We start from the raw sequence: 21,590 nt of genomic DNA on the forward strand, positions 1-21,590 counted from the left end.
AAAAATATATCAAAAATATAAAAAATGTCCGAATAATTTTTGGTTTGATTGTATGCTTGATGGTGTCACTGAGTTTTTATTAGAGATGCACCGATGTCTCGGTCGCCCATATTTGATCAATTTACAACCATCGGCATATCGACTATAGCATGAAAAATGCAGATATAACAAACCGATGCATAATATTTATTTAATTTATACAGTGAAGAATATGGTGTTATTTTACATTTGTTTACTTTATTTCTGTACCTGAAAACTATTGTTAAACCTACCTAAAAAGCACTGTTTATTTAATATGAATCTTTGTTATGTTGTATTTATGTTGGCATGCTAAACGGATCCAGTCCAAATTATTTGATGATGCAGCACTAAACTAGCCAGTATAACTTAATGCATGCTTTTTTGAACTTTGCTAATTTGAAACATGATCAAAACTATCTATTTCAATGATGAAACTTTAAATAAGAGAGCAAGTATCGGCATCGGCCAATAATTCTTAAAATCAGTATCGTTGGTGCATCCCTAGTTTTTATATTTTGATAATGTATCCTTTATGATTGGCTTTATGATGGAAATATTTGATTGAGCATGTGCTGAAAGACACAGTGTGCCTCAATATGGTTGTGTGGACAGTAGTGCAGTGTTGAAATATTTCTGCTGGCATCCCAGAGGTCCAAGATTCAAAAAGAACTGAAAATACTAGAGCGTCAGACAGATTCACACACACACACCGCAGTGAGTCAGTGAAGGCTGTCATTCATGTCACTGTTCTGGCTTCAAACAGAAAGCTTCAGTGTGAGAGGAAACGCAGGGTGAGCGGCTCAACTGTGTGTGCATGCATGTGCGCGGCTGCAGCGTACAGCGCATTTTATTGACGATGTGTTAAGATGAGGCTAGAAAGGATCTCACCTGAGGGCAGGCTAATTAATGAGTTTTCTTCCATTTTGCAACATAGAAAAGAGGATTAAATGTTCCTTCAGCTGCAGAAAGATAATTGGGCTTTAGTTGTAGCTTCGTAATTGGACCGCATTACAACAGTGAACTAAAAGTACATCAGAGTGGCTGTGAGTTTATTATAAACACACTTGTTGTGCTAGATGAGATGTGAAAAGAAAAGAAGTCTTAAACTACTTTGGTTTATTGATAAGGATAAGTTGTGATTCAGTGCTTTTTGGACCTTTTTTCTTTAGCTTGATATGAAAATAACAATTCAGTGTTATTTTAGTATTAATAATACCATTATAGGTTTATATTAATGTTTATTCATATTTTTAATTAGCATTTTATTTTTTTATTTTCAGTTTAAATTTTATTTTAAACATTAAATTTTTCATTTTAGTTAAATAAGTAGCAATTTAATTATGTGCTTTTGTCATTTTTAGGTACTGTTTAGGTTTAATTTGTTTTAGTTTTTATTTATTTCCAGGTAATAATTTGAATGCTTCAACTTAAAGTAAATGAAAATTAAAAATGTTGCTTTGGCAACTGAATGAAATAAGTATAGTACAGTCCAAAAATTTGGAACCACTAAGATTTTTATGTTTTTAAAAGAAGTTTCGTCTGCTCACCAAGGCTACATTTATTTAATTAAAAATACAGTAAAAACAGTAATATTGTGAAATATTATTACAATTTAAAATAACTGTGTACTATTTAAATATATTTGACAAAGTAATTTATTCCTGTGATGCAAAGCTGAATTTTCAGCATCGTTACTCCAGTCTTCAGTGTCACATGATCCTTCAGAAATCATTCTAATATGCTGATCTGCTGCTCAATAAACATTTATGATTATTTTCAATGTTGAAAACAGTTGTGTACTTTTTTTTCAGGATTCCTTGATGAATAGAAAGTTCAAAAGAACAGCATTTATCTGAAATACAAAGCTTCTGTAGCATTATACACTACCGTTCAAAAGTTTGGGGTCAGTAAGAATTTTTATTTTTATTTTTTTGAAAAGAAATTAAAGAAATGAATACTTTTATTCAGCAAGGATGCATTAAATCAATCAAAAGTGGCAGTAAAGACATTTATAATGTTACAAAAGATTAGATTTCAGATAAACACTGTTCTTTTGAACTTTCTATTCATCAAATAATCCTGAAAAAAAATATTGTACACAAATATTTTGTACAATTGTACACATTAAATGTTTCTTGAGCAGCAGATCAGCATATTAGAATGATTTCTGAAGGATCATGTGACACTGAAGACTGGAGTAACGATGCTGAAAATTCAGCTTTGATCACAGGAATAAATTACTTTGTCAAATCTATTCAAATAGAAAACTACTGTTTTTACTGTATTTTTAATTAAATAAATGCAGCCTTGGTGAGCAGACGAAACTTCTTTTAAAAACATTAAAAATCTTAGTGGTTCCAAACTTTTGGACTGTACTGTGTATCTATGAAGAGTGAGATCAAAGGCTTCATTAGGCTGTATAGTTGAGCCGTAAGACTCAACTAAGAGGTTAATATCAGATCAGAGACAACATTCCTGTTCATTTGTTAGATTTTATTGATTTTTTTATGTTTTAATTAGATTATAGCTATTAGCTATAGCTATAGCTTGAAATTGAAACCAGTTAACTGGATGAACCGGTTTACCACCTAGCACTACTAAAAAGGCAATGATGTAGAAGTAGGCATTGATCTTCTTCTGCAGAGGTGGTCTTTTCACACTATGATGTCATACTGAGACAAAATCCGAAACTTTAGAGTTCTGACTTTTTTATATTACAGTGTCCTCTTTGACCTATTTTATTTCTCAAATTCATGACCACTTTAACTTGTGAAAGCACAAGGTTCAGCTTTATCTCTGAAGTGCAGCCATGCATCAATGCTCGCTTCCTGAGATTGCCTGTTTGTCTTCTAGTTGTGTTTTGCGTTATCAGTCAGTCAATAGGCCTCCGAGCCCCTGTGCAATCACAGCGCCAGTAATTAGCCATTAACTGAACAGGTATGTTCGTCTACGTGTCTAGACACTCCAGAAAGTACATTATTATGCCGTCTTGTTCTTATTCAAAGCACTTCCTTCGGGGGGAAAGAGGTGCACAAGAAAATGAAATAATTACCCCCTTCCAAAAATAAAATAAATAGCACCTTTTAGAGGTGTCAGAACCGTTTAATTGACCTGAAATGCGCAGCTCAGTTGGGTTCATTATAGTGGCAGAGAATAGATTATCATTATAGAAGAAGTCATAGATTAACCTGAGTGTTTCACCCCTGATGTTAATAACAGCGCTGCCCTCAAAGGGAACAAAACAGATGTCAAAAGGAGCAGCAGGAAATTGAGGTTTTCCATAAGACATAATAATAATAATAACAATAATCGCAAAGTGCCGTTTTGGCTACTAAGGTAATATAGGTGTAATTTCTAGAGACAGACAGCTTTCCATTAGCTTGTTCGAATGCTTTACCTTTTATATATGTTTTTTTTTAAATATATTTTCTTTGTCCTGTCCTTATAGAAGTGTGTTTGGTTTGTTTTACATTGTTGCAATGTTTCCTTGTGGTTCTGTCTGAGTTTATGTGAGTGAATCATTATCTGCTTTACTTATGTGTGTGTGTGTGAGATAAAATATCACCACTCTGAGTAAGACACAGTGCTCATGTCTTCCTTTAGGTCCTGATATCATTACCAGGACGAATGAGTCTTTGATCATGATTTGGCCAAAAGTGTTGGACAGCGTAGACAAAATTCTTGCTCTTTTCTGCTTGAGGGTTTTGTGCCACACTTTTAATCATGAATAATGAAAAAGTCTTCTGATGCAAACTGGAGTTCGGAAGATTTGCATACTGTATCGAATGCGTTTTAAGCTAATTTTATTTTCAGAGCACAAAATAAAAGCAGAAAACATAATTCAACTATCTATCTGTGTGCCTCATGTTATAGTAGTAACACACTGTAGTATGCATGCTCTTTTTTTGTTGTGTGTATTGCACAGTATTCTAGTAGTAAACATAACTTCATAAATATTTATTGTTGCATACTGTTTCATATACTATTGTACTAAAAATAGTTTATCTACGGTGCAGCAGTATGTTAGTACTCCATTCTGAACACAGCCTGTTCTGTCACAATTACAAATCAGAAATGATTTTTTCATCACAATAATCAAATTGAAATTGAATAGCAGGAAGTTCAAAAGGAATGAAAAATAGATCTCACGCTCATGTTCATTTCTTAAGTATTCTGTTGCAGATGATAATGCTTTTTTCCCCGTCATGTCTTTTCCTCTCATCTAATATTCAGTCTTTCTCTTTGAAGAGGAGTTTGCACTTCCCTGTCCAACAGAAGCTTCATAATGCAGCATTTTCTCCTCTCTGATCACTGAGCTGCTCTTCCCCATTACGAACAAAGAGCTTGTTTTTGCTTATCATGAGGATGATTCTGACATTATTAGGACACATTTGTGAGCAAAAAGTATCCCCTGTGGAAAATCCGATTTAACCCTGTAAAGTGTGATGGATTAAATAATAGTCAGGACAATCTTTTTTTTTCCCGTCTTTTTTTTTTTAATTTAAAATGGAACACTTTATTGAACCCTCGGTCAAAAAAGTTTGCATGTGTGTTTTGTTTTGCATCATATTTCATACTGTACATAAGGCTTTTATGGGTCATATAGTATGATATAGTGAGAATATGGAGGAAAAACACTCATTTTCTTCGGAGGCTCAAATTGAGCAAAAATATGCAATTTTGTGCAGATGCTGATATTTATATGGACAAACAGTAAGAAATTCTGCTGCTTGTAATGCAAATCAATGAGATCTTTATAACTGTATAGCAGACATTTATAAAATGCATATACAGGTGCTGGTCATATAATTAGAATATCGTGAAAAAGTTCATTTTTTTTATTGTAAAAATTATTTTTAAAAATGAAACTTTCATATATTCTAGATTCTCTACATGTAAAGCAAAACATTTCAAATGTTTTTTTTTTTTTTTTTTTTTTTAAATTTCGATGATTAGAGCGTAAAGCTCATGAAAGTCCAAAATCCAGTATATCAAAATATTAGAATATTTCCTAAGATCAATCAAAAAATGGATTTGCAAAACCGAAAAGTTCAAGTTCTTTAAAGTATGTTCATTTGTACACTCAATACTTGGTCGGCAGCACATAATACTGCAAATGACTTGCTCCTAGCACAAATTACAGCATCAGTGAAGTGTGGCATGGAAGTGATCAGCCTGTGGCACTGCTGAGGCACTATTGAGCCTTCAGATCATCTGTATATTGTTGGATCGACTGTTTCTCATCTTTCTCTTGAAAATATCCCATAGATTCAGGGGTCAGGCATGTTGGCTGGCCAATAAAACACAGTAATATCATGGTCAGCAAACCACTTGGAAGTGGTTTTTGCACTGTGGGCAGGTGCTAAAGTCCTGCTGGAAAAGGAAATCAGCATCTCCATAAAGCTTGTTAGCAGATGGAAGCGTAAAGTGCTCCAAAATCTCCTGGAAGATGGCTGCATTGACTTTGCACTTGATAAAATACAATGGACCAACACCAGGGCGTCACAGCCCCCCCAAATCATTACTGACTTCAGAAACTTCACACTAGACTTCAAGCAGCTTGGATTCTGTGCCTCTCCAGTCTTCCTTCAGACTCTGGGACCATGATTTCAACATGAAATGCAAAATTTACTTTTATCTGAAAAGAGGACTTTTGACCACTGTTCACTGTCCAGTTCTTTTTCTCCTTAGCCCAGGTAAGATGCTTCTGACGTTGTTTCTGTTTCAGAAGTGTCTTGATAGTCCTTTTCCTGAAGATGTCTGAGTGTGGTGGCTCTTGATGCGCTGACTCCGGCTTCATTCTACTCATTGTGAAGCTCTCCCAAGTGTTTGAATCGGCTTTACTTGACAATATTCTCAAGCTTGTGGTCATCCCTGTTGCTTGTGCACCTTTGCCTACCCAATTTCTTCCTTCTAGTCAACTTTGCATTTAATATGCGTTGATACATTGCTCTGTAAACAGCCACCCCATTCAGTAATGACCATCTGTGACTTACTTTCTTTGTGGAGGGTGTCAATGATTGTCTCCTGGACCATTGCCAAGTCAGCAGTCTTCCCCATTAGTGTGGTTTCAAAGAACAAGAGATACCCGGAATTTATACTGTAGGGATGGTCATTTAATGAAACTCAAATGTAAATATTCTAATATTTTGAGATACTGGATTTTGGACTTTCATTAGCTCTAATCAACAAATTTAAAAAAATAAACCTTTGAAATGTTTTACTTTACTTGTAGGGAATCTAGTATAAATGAAAGTTTCATTTTTTAAAATTTTACAATAAAAAAATTAACTTTTTCACGATATTCTAATTATATGACCAGCACCTGTGTATATATATCAGTCGTTACTCTTTATTAATGGATTAGTTCACTTTGAAATGAAAATTAGCCCAAGCTTTACTCACCCTCAAGCCATCCTAGGTGTATATGACTTTCTTCTCTCTGATGAACACAATCTGAGTTATATTAATAAATATCCTGATGCATCCGAGCTTTATCATGTCTGTGAGCAGGATCAATGAGTATGAAGCTGAAGAAAGTGTTTCCATCCATATCCATCCATCATAAACATGTACTCCACATGGCTGCAGGGGGTTAATAAAGACCTTCTGAAGCAAAGCAATGTGTTTATGTACAAAAAAATATCCATATTTAGCAAGTTATGTAGTAAAATATGTAGCTTCCGTAAGTTGAATAGATATTGCAACTGTAATTCTGATCCAGATAAAATTTTTTTTTGAACAACTGGGCCCTGATGATCATATTTAATACTCATGATTATTATAAAAAATAATGTATGGATAATCAAGTAAACCGAAGTTGCTTCAGACCAGTACGTGTTCATCCTGAAATATTACTAACACTATCTTATGGTTCACACAAAAGGCCTTTTGCATACTAAAAACGTCTAAACTATCAAATCGACAGAAGACATGTAGTAGATTGTGTGCAACAGGTTTTTCAGCAAAGTTTTGATCATGTTGATCATTTAGAGGTCCTAGAAACATGCATGTCAAATATATGATACAGTACGCCTTATAGGGTTAAATTAGCTGTGTTTTGAAACGTAATAGCTAGAAGATCTTGGACCAGCAGCAAACAAGCTACTGTGTTTCTTCAAGAGGTCAAGCTGGTTTCTGGAGCACGGTGATCAGTTTGAGCAGCTACCATGTTCCAAAAACTAGGAGAACATCAAAATTTGTGACAATTGTTTGACGAAAGCTTTTCAATAACTTAGTTTCAAGACATGACAGGGAACAAAATAAACACACTCTTAAAAATTAATGTTCTTTGGCATTGAAAAATTATTTTCCATGAAGAACCTTTAACATCCATGGAACCTTTCCATTCCATAACAGCTTCTTTAGATTTTTTTAAAAAATGTTCATTGCTGCCAAAAGAACTCCTTTATTTTTAAGAACATACTTGTTGCATTTTGTACTTGAGTATTGGTGTGTAAGAGTGAAATCGTTTCTGTTTGCTGACAGCAGTTAACTGTGTCTCTCACTGTTTTTGTCCTCAGGTCATGCTGGCGGCCTCCTATTGGTCCCTGCTGGCTCCTGCTATTGAGATGGCAGAGGAATCTGGGAAATATGGGGACTTTGCGTTCCTCCCTGTTGCTGTGGGTTTTACACTTGGAGCTCTGTTTGTTTACATTGCAGACCTGATGATGCCTGCTCTGGTGAGTTGTATTTGGACACTACATCTCCAGTATAATCTGTTCCCAATTCATATTCATATTGCTGGATATTGATACTGTTCATTTTACATCAGATTGACTGCCCCACTCGTATCCTTCAGTAAAAATATAATGCAGTTGGTAAAACATAAGCAGCTTTCTTTATTAATGTGTAGATGTCATCTAAACTCCCTTGGCTCACAGGTTAACAGCTTGTAGCTATCACACTAGCATATAATATTCCATTATTAATGAATGCGTGAACCCATTAGCCCCTGCTGTTGTGTGAGACATGAGGATGAGAACTAGCTAGGGTTTTTCTCATTTCTTTTTCATTAAGCATGTGTGAATAACTAATAGTAGCAAGCTTGTCGGGTGGCCCTAACCTTAAAACCTAAAGTGATAGTGTACACAAACACATATGCACACACACATCTACACACACATTGGGTTTCTATGTTTTATGGGGATGTTCCATAGACGTAATGGTTACAAACTGTGTATTCCAATTCCTTACACCAGCCCTACCCCTAAACCACAGAAAACTTTTGTGCTATTTTAGATTTAAAAAAAAACAAAAAAACAAAAAAAACATTCTGTATGATTTATAAGCTTGTTTCCTCATGGGGACCAAAAAATGTCCTCGCAAGGTCAAAATTCACTGGTATGACTATTATCACACATTTTTTCTGTAATTATTCACTTAAATTTAAGTGAACTTCTCATTAACCCACTATAATAAATGTCATATTTACCTGTGGCCTTCCTACCTGTCTAACGATAAAATTATCAAACACTTTACAATCTTCAATTAAAGGCACAATATGTAAGATTTTTGGATTAAAATATCCAAAAACCACTAGAACAATGTTATATATTTTGTTGACTTGTGTTTTTACATTATCCCAAATGTTTCCAAGGATGTTTAAATCCAGAGAAATAATTTTAACCAGGACACGTACCGTGTCCGTGCATCACCTATCAATGGCGTCATACCCGTGTTATCCTCATTTTCCGGTTTTATTTTGTAGAAACCATGGAAACACCAAAGACGCTTTAATATAATATGTGTTTTATTAGACAGGTGAGCAACTGTTTGGATACATTCATCGACAGAAAACTAATCATGTTATATAGCTCAACACAGCAGGTTTTATTGTTTAAATCTCGTTTTCTTGATTTACACCGAGTACCATGTTTTACCATTCCTAATATCGATCTATCTTACTGCAGTGTGCAACAAGTAACAGCAACCGAGCGAACGCACAGAGTAGCAATATAACAACTTTCAAAACACAAATGTATCTAATATGATAAACAGCGCTGCTTTACCCCACATACGCTTGACCGAAAGAAGCGAAAACGGCGACTGTGGCATAATAAGTCCCACTTCTCGTTCAGCTCTCACAGCACTCGGCCCTGCTCTGCTTCATACTACAGTAATGTTAATAATCTCACCCATGAACATGATTTCTGCCCGAGTCCCATCCCGATTCTTTTCCACCAGCTGTGAGGTGAAGCAGGCCCGGATTAACACAGTGTAGTGCCCTAGGGTGACCACATTTTAAGTAATGGTAAATAAGCCTTACCTAAGCAGAATTTTTTTTTTTTCTAGAATTTGTGCATGCAAAATCGTTAATTAATTCTGCCTTCACGTGCTATTGGAATTATCGTAAATACGAGCTTCCTAGGTAAAAAATTGTACATGAACATTTACATATATGTGTAATCATTTGAAGAATATTGTATGTTTTATAGGCTATAGCGAATATTGCCTGCATTTGACCTAAATAACAGAATCGTAAGCCACTGGACTATCTAGATAGCACTGTGAATTTGGTTGTTAGTGCATGGGACACCACATAGGCCTATAATTTTGGATTTAATAAGATTTTCCCAATAAATAGGCAAGAATAAACCTGGTGTCCTCCATGCAGCGGCATGCACAGACCTCCGCGAGGGCAGGGGCGAAATCGCGTTCTGGGGGAGGAGAAATGGGAACACGGGGGACCGCGATGTAGAGACCTACATCGGATGGGACGGATTTTTCAGTCCCGTGCCCGCCTGCCAGAATCATATGATTCTCCCGCAACCCGCACATGAGTAGAGTCTCACCGCCCGCGACCATCAAATCTTGTCCCGCGCCGCACTCTGTTGCGTTGGGTCCCGCGGATCTCTACCGCGATGCGACCGCAAACTGGGCACTTTCACTTTCGCGATCAAAGTATATTGTATGTATATTGTATATGTATATTTTGTATCCGTATCTTTCCAGCTAAATAATATACAAAACATGATTTTTTTTTAATCACTTGGTGCCCCCCTATTGGCTGGTGCCCCAGGGCACTCGCCCAATCCCGTCTATGGATAATCCGGCCCTGGGTGAAGACAAACTTTTGTTTAGTGTGCCTTTAATCACAACTAAAACATTGGAGTTTTTAATATTTTTATTTTCTAATAATTTCACAGTTTCACTCCAAACTAATTTAGAAACAACTTAAAGACAGTATATTTTAAATATTTGTCTAATGGGATCTTTTTATGAATGCAGGCCAGATTCACTGATACTACTGGAACTGATGTCTCTATTATGAATTTTTTTTTAAACATTAATTATAGACATTCACCATTACAGTATAACTGAAAGCTTTCAATTTCAATATTTATTGGGCTTTAAAAAAATAACAACTTTTAAGTGAACTTACAATCTTCACATTATAATAAATGTCATATTTACCTGTGCCCTTCCTACCTGTCTAACAGGAAATATACAGAAAGTTATCAAACACTTTACAGTCTTCACTGCATAAATTATAAATGAAATATAGATGAATCCTTATTAAACAGTTTTCTCTGTTATCTTTGTTTTTTGATGAACATTATGACATCATCACAGCAACTTGTTTATTAGGCTGCTGTCACTTTAAGAGTTGACGCTGCCGAACATGACGTGCATCTCATTTTCTCACAACTCTTTAAGTTAATTTAAGACATTATTTAACTAATTTAAGACTGCTCATGAGGATACTCCACAAAACAGGCATTTTAGCATAATTCTGTGTTATTGTTTGTGTTTAAAGCATGAAAGGGAACTCGATACTGGTGCTCGTCTTTCAGTCGTGTGTCACATGACACGACATTCACAGACAGTGCGTTTTCGTTTGTCTTGTGGTGATTGAATGCTTAAAAAGCATTTGCTGTGATCATATAATGTAACGCTAGCCAAATTATGAAATGGATGGTACAATAAATATTTTTAATCTGTTAATCTGAAAAAAGTAATTTCATACGTTAACGCGTTATATATAATATGTTGTGTGTATGTGCGAGTATATATACTTGGGTTGGACAATGACACTGAAACACCTGGTTTTAGACCACAATAATTTATTGGTACGGTGCAGGGCCTCATTTTGCAGCCAATACAGCACCAATTTGTCTTGGGAAAGACAGATACAAGTCCTTCACAGTGTCCAGAGGGATTTTGAGCCATTCCTCCTCCAGAACAGTGGCCAGGTCACTATATTATGCTATTTGGTATTTCCTCCAAAACACCCCAAAGTGGCTCAAAAACATTCAGATCTGGTGACTCTGCAGGCCATGTGAGATGTTCAACTTCACTTTCATGTTCATCAAACCATTCTGTCACCAGTCCTGCTGATGCAAGGCACCCCCTTCAGGGTACAATAGTTGAACCATTTGGTGCACCTGGTCTTGAGTGTCAAGTCATATGGATATTTTTTATGATACTTTTATGGAGCTTGAAATCCTGACGCGCTTTTCATTTCGAGGTGGACTGTTCCTTTAAGCTCTGCTCTTAGCACATAGACGATGCTGGTAGAACGTAGTGACATTGCAATCAGTTTGAAATACATGCGCACGGTCTCTGGTCAAACCCCCTCCTCGTGTTTGGACAGCTGGTGTAGTCACTTTTACTGGCACTGTTGGCAAACAGTTCGACCGAAAGAGCGTGAGATGCCAACCCAGCAACCCCCAGCGAAGTAATTACCATGGCTCGGGTCCAAAGACGCCGAATCACACGCCGTTCATCCTCCCATGACACACAACACCATTTCCCACATTCTCTATTGTTGCCCTGCTCCACATCCCCAGGTTGTGTGACTGAACACCTGTCAGGCTCTGCTGTAACTACAGGCCAAGCTGTTGCAGGATTGAGTGTCTGGAAAACTCAACCGGTGGACTTTGTTGCACATAGACAAATCGTGCTACTTTGTTACTCTGATTAGTTGCCCATTTACGACGGACAAAGTTGGCAGTTTGCACTTGGGATATTTTATGGGTGAAATGGTGTAATGGTTTTGTTCCGAGAGCAGTAATAGCTGTAATCTGTGGTGGAACAATGTGAACATCAAACTATTGTCAAAAACTTTTACTTTTGAGTTCTTGTTTACTGAGGTTAAGAGAAAGTAGAAAACCATCTGTGTGTTGCTGTCTTTTATGGCTGTATGGGCTGTTGCATTCTGGGTATTCTGTGAAGAGTTTTGTTCAGCTTGTGGAATGCCAGTAATCTGGATGTGATCTCTTCCAAGTGCTGAGCTCATCGTTTCACTGAAGCCTTCATCACACAGTGTTGGTTTGATTTCCTCTTCTTCCTCCTCCATATTTCATTTTCTCTCTCCTTCTCTTTCCTTTTCCCTCTCCTTCCTTCCTTCCTTCCTTCACCATCTTATCATTATTCCCTTTTCTCTTCCTCTTCCTCTTCCTCTTCATGTTCATTTCCATCCATCCATCCATCCATCCATCCATCCATCCATCCATCCATCCATCCATCCATCCATCCATCCATCCATCCATCCATCCATCCATCGTGTCCCCTTCTTCCTCTTCCTGTTCATTTCTTTCCTTCTTTACTTCATCTTTATGATTCTCTCCATCCATCCATCCATCCATCCATTGTGTCCCCTTCTTCCTCTTCCTGTTCGTTTCCTTCCTTCATCTTTGTGAATCTCTCCCTCTTCCCATCCTTCCATCCAGCCATCCATCCATCCATCGTGTCCCCTTCTTCCTCTTCCTGTTCACTTCCTTCCTTCTTTACTTCATCTTTGTGATTCCATCCATCCATCCATCCTTCCATCCATCCATCCTTCCATCCATCCATCCATCCATCCATCCATCCATCCATCCATCCATCCATCCATCCATCCATCCATCCATCCATCCAACATGTCCCCTTCTTCCTCTTCCTGTTCATTTCCTTCCTTCTTTACTTCATCTTCACGATTCTCTCCCTGTTCCCATCCATCCATCCTCATCTTTTTTTCCTCTTTCTGTTCACTTCCTTCCTTCTTTACTTCATCTTTGTGAATCTCTCCCTCTTCTCATCCTTCCATCCATCCATCCTCATCTTTTTTCCTTTTCCTGTTCCCATCCATCCATCCATCCATCCATCCATCCATCCATCCATCCATCCATCCATCCATCCATCCATCCATCCATCCATCCATCCATCCATCCATCTTCCCTTTTACCTCTTCCTGTTCATTTCCTCTGCTTCATTTTTTCATTTTCTTCTTCTCTCTCCTTGTCCTTCCTTCCTTCCTTCCTTCCTATCCCTGTACGTCTTCATTCTCCACTGTACCTTTTCCCTCCCCTTCTTTGCTTACTTCTTTCTTCAATCCTTTCTTCCTGTTTTTTTCCATGTTGATTTGATCTCAACTCCAGTCAAAAGGTGAGGTTTGAATGATAAGTGGCAGGTCTGGGTATCAACTGAAGGAATGACACATGCTATATCTCATTACCCCATGTGTTAACCTGCCCTTATCTCTCCTCATTAGCGTCTCAAAGGCTATTTTCTCTAGTCTGCCCCACGGGTCCCATAATAATGCAAATTACTGTATTATTTTTTCGCTTCATTTGCTGCCGGCATGCTGGGTGGATGCTGGTCACTTGTTCAGTTTCTGCATTTTATAGCTGTCAGAGCGACACTCCACTTTTAATGGCTCTCCCAAAATACTCACTGCTTGTTTGATTTCTCTCTTTGCCATATGATGGATGGTTGCCATATATTTTTGTATAAATTGTATAAAATAAATATATATATATAACAAACACTCCAAGCAAAACTCTAAAAACAAACTTGCTTACAGAGAGAACTGTTCTTTTAGTTGTTGTTAATATGCATCCCAATGTATGTGACCAGAATGAATTAGCCTGTTTGTAGTGTCTCCTATTTCACTCCTGCTCACAGATGTGCAATTAAAATGCTTTCATCTGACTGCATCAAAGAGAGAGCAGGCTGGAGAACACAACATCTTCAAATGGCAACCCTTGAGTCCTCATCTTGCATAACTTTACAGCTCACAGACACTTGATCTCATTGCTCATACATATTCTTTCCGTAATAGAAAAGAAAAAATGCCCTATGATTTCCGTGACAGGGACCCATGAAAACGCAGATCGAATCGCAGAATCCAGTCATGGAAATGGAATTTGCTGTATAATGCAGAATGTCACGGAATCTGTAATTTTGTTAAACTTAAAAAAAATTGTGTTAAATGATTTGTTTCTTGATTTCAACAAATGAGACATGCTATTTGACATGATATTCACATGCTTTTTGATTACTAAAATTTAATTTAACCATTAAAATGGAATGCAGAAAAATTAAAAAAAAGAATTTGGGGAGTTGTGACTATAGATTGTTTCTCTCTCCTTTTAGACATTGATCCGTCTCCAGTTAGGATCTTTGTGTGAGATGAATCATTTGTTTCAGTCCATGTCTTGGTGTCTTCGGTGTTGTGATATCTTTATCTGACCCTGTCTGGCATCTGTCTAGCTCAATAACACACAGTAGCAGCCAGACACTGGTTAGAAGAGACGTAAGCAGGGCTTTCAGTGCTTGGGCTATTTCCCGCTGCTGCACCTTTTAGGTCACATACTAATCAGGGTTTTTCATACATTATTAAAACGATAAGCCTTGAGAGGATATATGTTACAGCCAAAGCTGTCTTAACCACAATATGGAAAAACAAAACAAAACAAAAAACATAGGTTTTCAAAAATAATTAAATGTATTCAGATTAAAAAAAAACTTTTAGAAAGGCCAGCAAATATTTTTTGTGGGTGCTGCTCTGTACATTTAGCATGCAATTTTAGCCATCTTCTTCAGATTTTTTTTTATTTCTCTCATCAAACCCAGCATCATACTCATCCTCTGTCATCTTTCACTTGTTACGTGCATTAAGGCCCTTAAAAATAGACAGAGTTGAGGCAGCTTGAATATGAATTGGGAGACTACTCCACAACTTAGAAAAGCCAACAAAAGAAAAAGCACGATCACCTCTGATTTTGAGATGTGCCTTGGGAACTTGCGATAAACCAGAATCAGCCGATCTGAGTGCTCTTGATTGTGTATGGATGTAGCAAATCAGCCTGATTATAAAGAGATTTATAGACAAACAATACAATTTTAAAGTCAATTCTATATTTGACTGGCAGCCAATGCAATGAAATCAAAACTGGTGTAATAGATTCGTGTTTACGCTTCCCACAAAGAAGCCGAGCCGCTGCATTCTGAACCAACTGCAGACGTGAAACACATGAGTGAGGAGCACTGATAAACAATGAGTTGCAATCCGAGCGAGATGTTACAAAAGCATGCATAACCATTTCAAGCTTCTTTAGAGACAAAAATGGCTTCACCTTCGTCAGGAGACAAAGATGATAAAAACAGGACTTGACCAAAGCACTTATCTGTTTATCAAATTTAAGATTATTATCAAACGAAACACCTACATTTCTTACACATGTAGTGCTGTATGGAGTAAGAAGTTCTGAATCGAAATCATGTACACAGTGGTCATTTGAGCCAAACAAAATAAATTCAGTTTTACTCTCATTGAGGCTTAAAGGGATAGTTCACCCAAAAATGAAAATGTTATGTTTATCTGCTTACCCCCAGGGCATCCAAGATGTAGGTGACTTTGTTTCTTCAGTAGAACACAAATGATGATTTTTAACTCCAACCGTTGCAGTCAGTCGTATAATGCATGTCAATGGGAACTTCATCTATAAGAGTAAAAAAAACCATACACAGACAAATCCAAATTAAACCCTGTGGCTCGTGACGACACATTGATGTCCTAAGACATGAAACGATCGGTTTGTGTGAGAAACCGAACAGTATTTATATCATTTTTTACCTCTAATACACCACTTTGTCCAACTGCCCTCCACATCCAGTTAGTGAGGTCAAAAAACACGTTCTGATGATGGAACTGATGTCTCACGCTTTGCTTCAATGAGAGCGAGACATCACTTCAGTCAGCAGAGCGTGTTCAGACCTCACTAACCGGAGGCTCAAAGCGGTTGCACATAGTGGTGTTTTAGAGGTAAAAAATGATATAAATACTGTTCGGTTTCTCGCACAAACCGATCGTTTTGTGTCTTAGGACATCAGTGTGTCATCACGAGCCGCAGGGTTTAATTTGGATTTGTCTGTGCATGTTTTTTTTTGACTCTTATAGACGAAGTTCCCATTGACATGCATTATGCGACTGACAGATGGCAACGGTTGTAGTTAAAAAACATCATTTGTGTTCTACTGAAGAAACAAAGTCACCTACATCTTGAATGCCCTGGGGGTAAGCAGATAAACATTTTCATTTTTGGGTAAACTATCCCTTTAAAAAATTACTTGCAAGCCAAAGTTTGTCTAAACAATCTAAAATAGGCTTTAAAGCCTGTTTAGGGGATATAAATGTGTGTGTTGTCAGCATACAGATGAAAAGAGACCCCATACTTATTAAAGATAGATCCTAGAGGAAGCATATAAAGGGAAAACGGTACCGGACCGAGAATCGAGCCCTGAGGGACACCAGACTTTAAATGTATTTCAGATGAGGATTGGTTTCCAATGCGAACAACATACCTCCCATTAGTGAGATAAGAATGAAACCACAGCAACACCGTGCCCTGAAGGCCAACACATGTTTCAAGATGTGATATAAGTGTATTATGGTCAACTAAGTCAAAGGCAGATCTGAGGTCTAACAGAACCAGAGCCATAAACTGCCCAGAGTCAGTGATCAGCATGATATCATTCAGAACTTGTAAAAGAGCTGACGCAGAACTGTGACAGGATTTAAAACCAGATTGAAATTTTTCAGAGATTGAATTAATAGTCAAGTAAGATTGAAGTTGATTTAGAACCACTTTCTCTAAGATTTTAGGAAAAAAAAAGACAAGTTTGAAATAGGACGAAAGTAAGCTGGTAATGCAGGATCCAAGCTAGGTTTTTTTTAAGATGAGGCCGCACCGTCGCAAGTTTAAAGTCGCCAGGTACTGTGCCAGTATAGAGACATGTCACCTTATAGTAGAAAATGAAGTTGTAATTCTAATTGAAAGCGACACTGACACTGTTTTTAATGTTTAGTATTGTAAAACTTCTTGCTTTTAAACAATCTATCGTATAAAGTGGTATAAATAAACAGGACGTGACTGGAGTGCCGAATTGCAGAGCTGGTGCACTTCCATATTATTATTTTTTTTCCATTCAAAGGAAGTCAATGGTTTCCATCAACTGTTTGGTTACAAACACTCTTCAAAATATCTTATGTGTTCAGCAGAAGAAGGAAATGATGACAGAATTTTCATTTTTGGGTGAACTATAGGGGTGCAACGGATCGTACTTGATCCGTGATCCGTATGAACCAGGCCCCACGGTTTGGAATGCATGTGATTCATGGATTAATTGCATTTAAACATAGTGAAAGTATATTATTTGCAATATTTAAAAAAAACTCAAGCATTTTTAAACAATTCAAATGCAAGAAGAGGCAAAAGAGACCTTGATTCGCTATTGGGATCCCAAAGTAATAAATTGGAAGCAAAGTTACATTTTGTCTTAAAATACCCCATTTTTATTTGTATCCCTCCCATCCATCCATCCATCCATCCATCCATCCATCCATCCATCCATCCATCCATCCATCCATCCATCCATCCATCCATCCATCCATCCATCCATCCATCCATCCATCCATCCATCCATCCATCCATCCATCCATCCATCCATCCATCCATCCATCCATCCATCCATCCATCCATCCATCCATCCATCCATCCATCCATCCATCCGTGATTTGAAAACCATAATATGATCCGAACCGTGAGTTTGGTGATCTGTTGCACCAACTATCCCTTTAAGTAAGAACGGTGTAGTTTTATTGAAATACTTCTTTTCATTCACTGCAACAGCTGTTTAAATGCACTAATTTTTGATATTTTTATTCTGGATCTATCATGTGCATTTCACAGCATTGAGTTTGAATTTTTAATATGCTTGTGTGTAAGATTTCATCTTGGAGTTCCTTTTGAGTTTTACTTCTTTTTGTTTTAGTCAGAGTTTGGTCATTTATCAGAGGCATTGAGCACTTCAGAAAGGAGCTAATCTATGTTTAATGAATGGAGAGCTGGGGAAAACGTTCAGTCGTCAGTCATTATGTCATAAGCTGTGTTCGAAAATGCCACAGAGTGAAGCTCGGTCTTAAAGGGTAATGAAGATTTGTTGTTTCCCCCGTAATATATTATAATGTCTTTTTCCATACCTGGATCAGCTTCGCTGCTCAGTTTGGAGGTGTCTCCCTTTTCTCAGTTGGGACATTTCATTATGGTATAGATTTGTTTGGGTGTCATGGTTGTCCACATCAGCTGAACTTGTGTCAGTCATGGACTGGTGTTAACATCTATTTCAGGTGGTCTGACCGCAAGTGCAGAGCACATTTTGAGCTGTCCAAAACGCTTTGTGTTCCTATTACTCAAAACACATTTGTAGGTAGTCAAAAATGTAACCACTTTGCATTTGTAGTGTAAACGGCAATGTTTCCTCAGTGTGTTTTGGACCACCTATTATTGAAATGCTTTAGACATTTTTTATTAAAGCATCATTTAAGCAGCAAAAGTTTAATCAAGATATTTGATTATCATATATTAATGTTTTTGAGATGCATCAAACCGCATACAAAATTTCTTTTACTACACTAAAAAAGGCAGTAGTGTAGGATTTAACATTAACAATTTTCACCCAGAAACTGCTAGTAAATTTTACAAATATTTACAAAGAAAAGATAAGTAACACATTGAATTAAACATGACATTTTTTAAGGAAAGACTGAAATAATATTTCTTATAAACTGCACTCCAATAATCTTTGGAGAATCTTTTTTTTTTTTTTTTTTTTTTACAGTGTAATTGCACTGTTTAAATACTGCATTTTTAAGTAAAATCAAAATGTTACGACACTCATTGACAATAATAACTCAAATAAATGACAAACATTTTAGTGACAAACGATTTTGCATTTTCTTTTAATGTAATTTTTCAATTTTTCTTTTTTTAATTTTGGGAACAACATGTTGCTTTTATAATGTCATGCTTACCATATTTTCCTGAAACATGTTGCGACTTGTATTGCTAAGCGACTGATATTGCAATGAATGCAATTAATGACAAACATGAAAAACACACATTTGTATTTGTCGAATGAGAGACACATGAACCCAAGTTTATTTGTCCAGTGCATTTCCCACACACCAATAGTTTCAGTTTCACTTTAAATAAATTTGTTTAGGCTTGGTGTTTATAATAATTATTTATAATGAATGCCACTATAATTTATGTTTGTTTTATATTTGCATGTGTCATTCCTGTTCTGTTCTGAATAACGTTAAATTTAAAAGATTTATTGTGGAGTGATTGGAACTAAAATAAATGTTTATAGTGTTTGTAAACATTTTGTTTTATTTACTGGGGTTTACATTATTTCTAAAATGTGATTTATACACCGATGTGACTTTTTCTCTCTAATCATTGCAATTTTGACCCGGTGTGACTTATGTTTCAGAAAATACAGTAATATTTTTTTTCTCACAGTGTCAATGAGTCTGTATACATAGTATACATATTTTAATAAGGCCAATCATCATATTTGGGGGCCTTGTCATTAAAAACCCCTATTATAGTCAAGCCACATGGGAAAACATTAGGCATCCATTTAATCTGAACCTCCATTATAACTCGGGTCTATGAATTCAATTTATTATTCATTGAGTGAAAAGGCAAATCAAGTAGTTCAGTGGAATAAATCAAATTTCTTTCATGGCCATTCTTAAGTAAATTGTAATGTACTTAAGAATGAATTAACACACCCTGGAGCATCACGGCGGATACATTCAAATGTCTTAATAGCTCAACTAGGGCTTTAACACAATTCTGCATTGGTTCCACAGTCTCAAGGTAAGAGATGATGCCAGTTGCCTCAGGTTTGTGAGGACGGCGGTCTCTCTCAGCACAATGGTGCTGGTGAATTGCTAATGGAAACTCATCTTTGCAGCTTGTCTTTATAATTGTTTACAGGGTAAACCTGGAGCTTTCAGAGATGTCCCCCACAACCTCAAAGTGTAGTAGGAGTCCAGAAGAGCTTGTGGAAAATGGATAAAGTGCTTGTGTATAACAGCTGAAGGTCTTTGAAGTGTTGTCCAATTTCAAAGCAATTTCAGGCAGACGGGCTTCCTGCTGTCGTGCGCAAAAACATGAGGTGATGCTGAGCCTTCAGTCGGCCCGTTTGATTAAGATAAACATCTTTAAAAAGGCTGATGTGTGTGATGCAAGAGTATGAATTGATGCTTTTTTAAATTGAATTTCGTACATTTCTTGTACGGTTAATCAAACATGCTGAGAAAAGCCCGCAAATATTTTACAAGCAATTATGAACCGTTTTATTTTAGTATTGTTTATATAGTAATATTTAGAATTAGCTTTTCTTTAAAGGTGCCCTAGAATTGAAAATTGAATTTACCTCAGCATAGTTAAATAATTGAGTTCTGTACATGGAAATGACATACAGTGAGTCTCAAACTCCATTGTTTCCTCCTTCTTATGTAAATCTAATTTGTTTAAAAGACCTCTGAAGAACAGGCGAATCTCAACATAACACCGACTGTTACGTAACAGTCGGGATCATTAATATGTACGCCCCCAATATTTGCATATACCAGCCCATGTTCAAGGCATTAGACAAGCCAGTATTAATGTCTGGATCTGTGCACAGCCGAACCAACAGACGTTATTCAGGTAAGCAAGAAAAGACAATAGCGAAAAATGGCAGATGGAGCAATAATAACTGACATGATCCATGATATCATGATATTTTTAGTGATATTTGTAAATTGTCTTTCTAAATGTTTCGTTAGCATAAACCGTCGCTATTTTCATTATTAAACACTTGCAGTTGTATAATTCATAAACACAACTTCATTCTTTATAAATCTCTCTAATGTACTGTTAAATGTAATACATCAAAATAAATACTATACTCACATAATGGTTAAAGTTACCATTGTTTATTACTGTATTCATGGAGACGAGGATTTAAAGGGGAGCCGTCGTTATTTTCATTATTAAACACTTGCAGTCTGTATAATGCATAAACACAACTTCATTCTTTATAAATCTCTCCAACAGAGTAGCATTAGCCCGTTAGATGTCCTTAAAGGGTTAGTTCACCCAAAAATGAAAATTCTGTCATTAATTACTCACCCTCATGCCGTTCCACACCCTGTAAGACCTTCGTTCATCTTCGGAATACAAATTAAGATATTTTAGTTGAAATACAATGGCTCCGCGAGGCCTCCATAGGGAGCAATAACATTTCCTCTCTCAAGATCCATAAAGGCACTAAAAACATATTTAAATCAGTTCATGTGAGTACAGTGGTTCAATATTAATATTATAAAGCCATGAGAATATTTTTGGAACGCCAAAAAAAGCAAAATAACGACTTATTTAGTGATGGCTGATTTCAAAACACTGCTTCAGTAAATGAATCAGTGTATCGAATCTGCTGTTCGGAGTGCCAAATTCACGTGATTT

The 21,590-nt window shown here is 36.7% G+C and overlaps 1 protein-coding gene across 3 annotated transcripts in view; it reads left to right on the top strand.

Annotated features, from left to right (window-relative positions):
• LOC125255090 (zinc transporter ZIP11-like) overlaps positions 1-21,590 on the top strand; it is a 168,979-nt gene that overhangs the window by 14,024 nt on the left and 133,365 nt on the right. For all 3 annotated transcript variants that reach the window (XM_048170052.1, XM_048170054.1, XM_048170053.1), the window contains exon 4: positions 7,545-7,703. In XM_048170052.1, the coding sequence (XP_048026009.1) occupies positions 7,545-7,703 (159 nt within the window). The remainder of the gene's footprint in view (positions 1-7,544; positions 7,704-21,590) is intronic.

The sequence above is a fragment of the Megalobrama amblycephala genome, linkage group LG20 (assembly GCF_018812025.1).
Source record: "Megalobrama amblycephala isolate DHTTF-2021 linkage group LG20, ASM1881202v1, whole genome shotgun sequence".
Classification (NCBI taxonomy): domain Eukaryota; kingdom Metazoa; phylum Chordata; class Actinopteri; order Cypriniformes; family Xenocyprididae; genus Megalobrama; species Megalobrama amblycephala.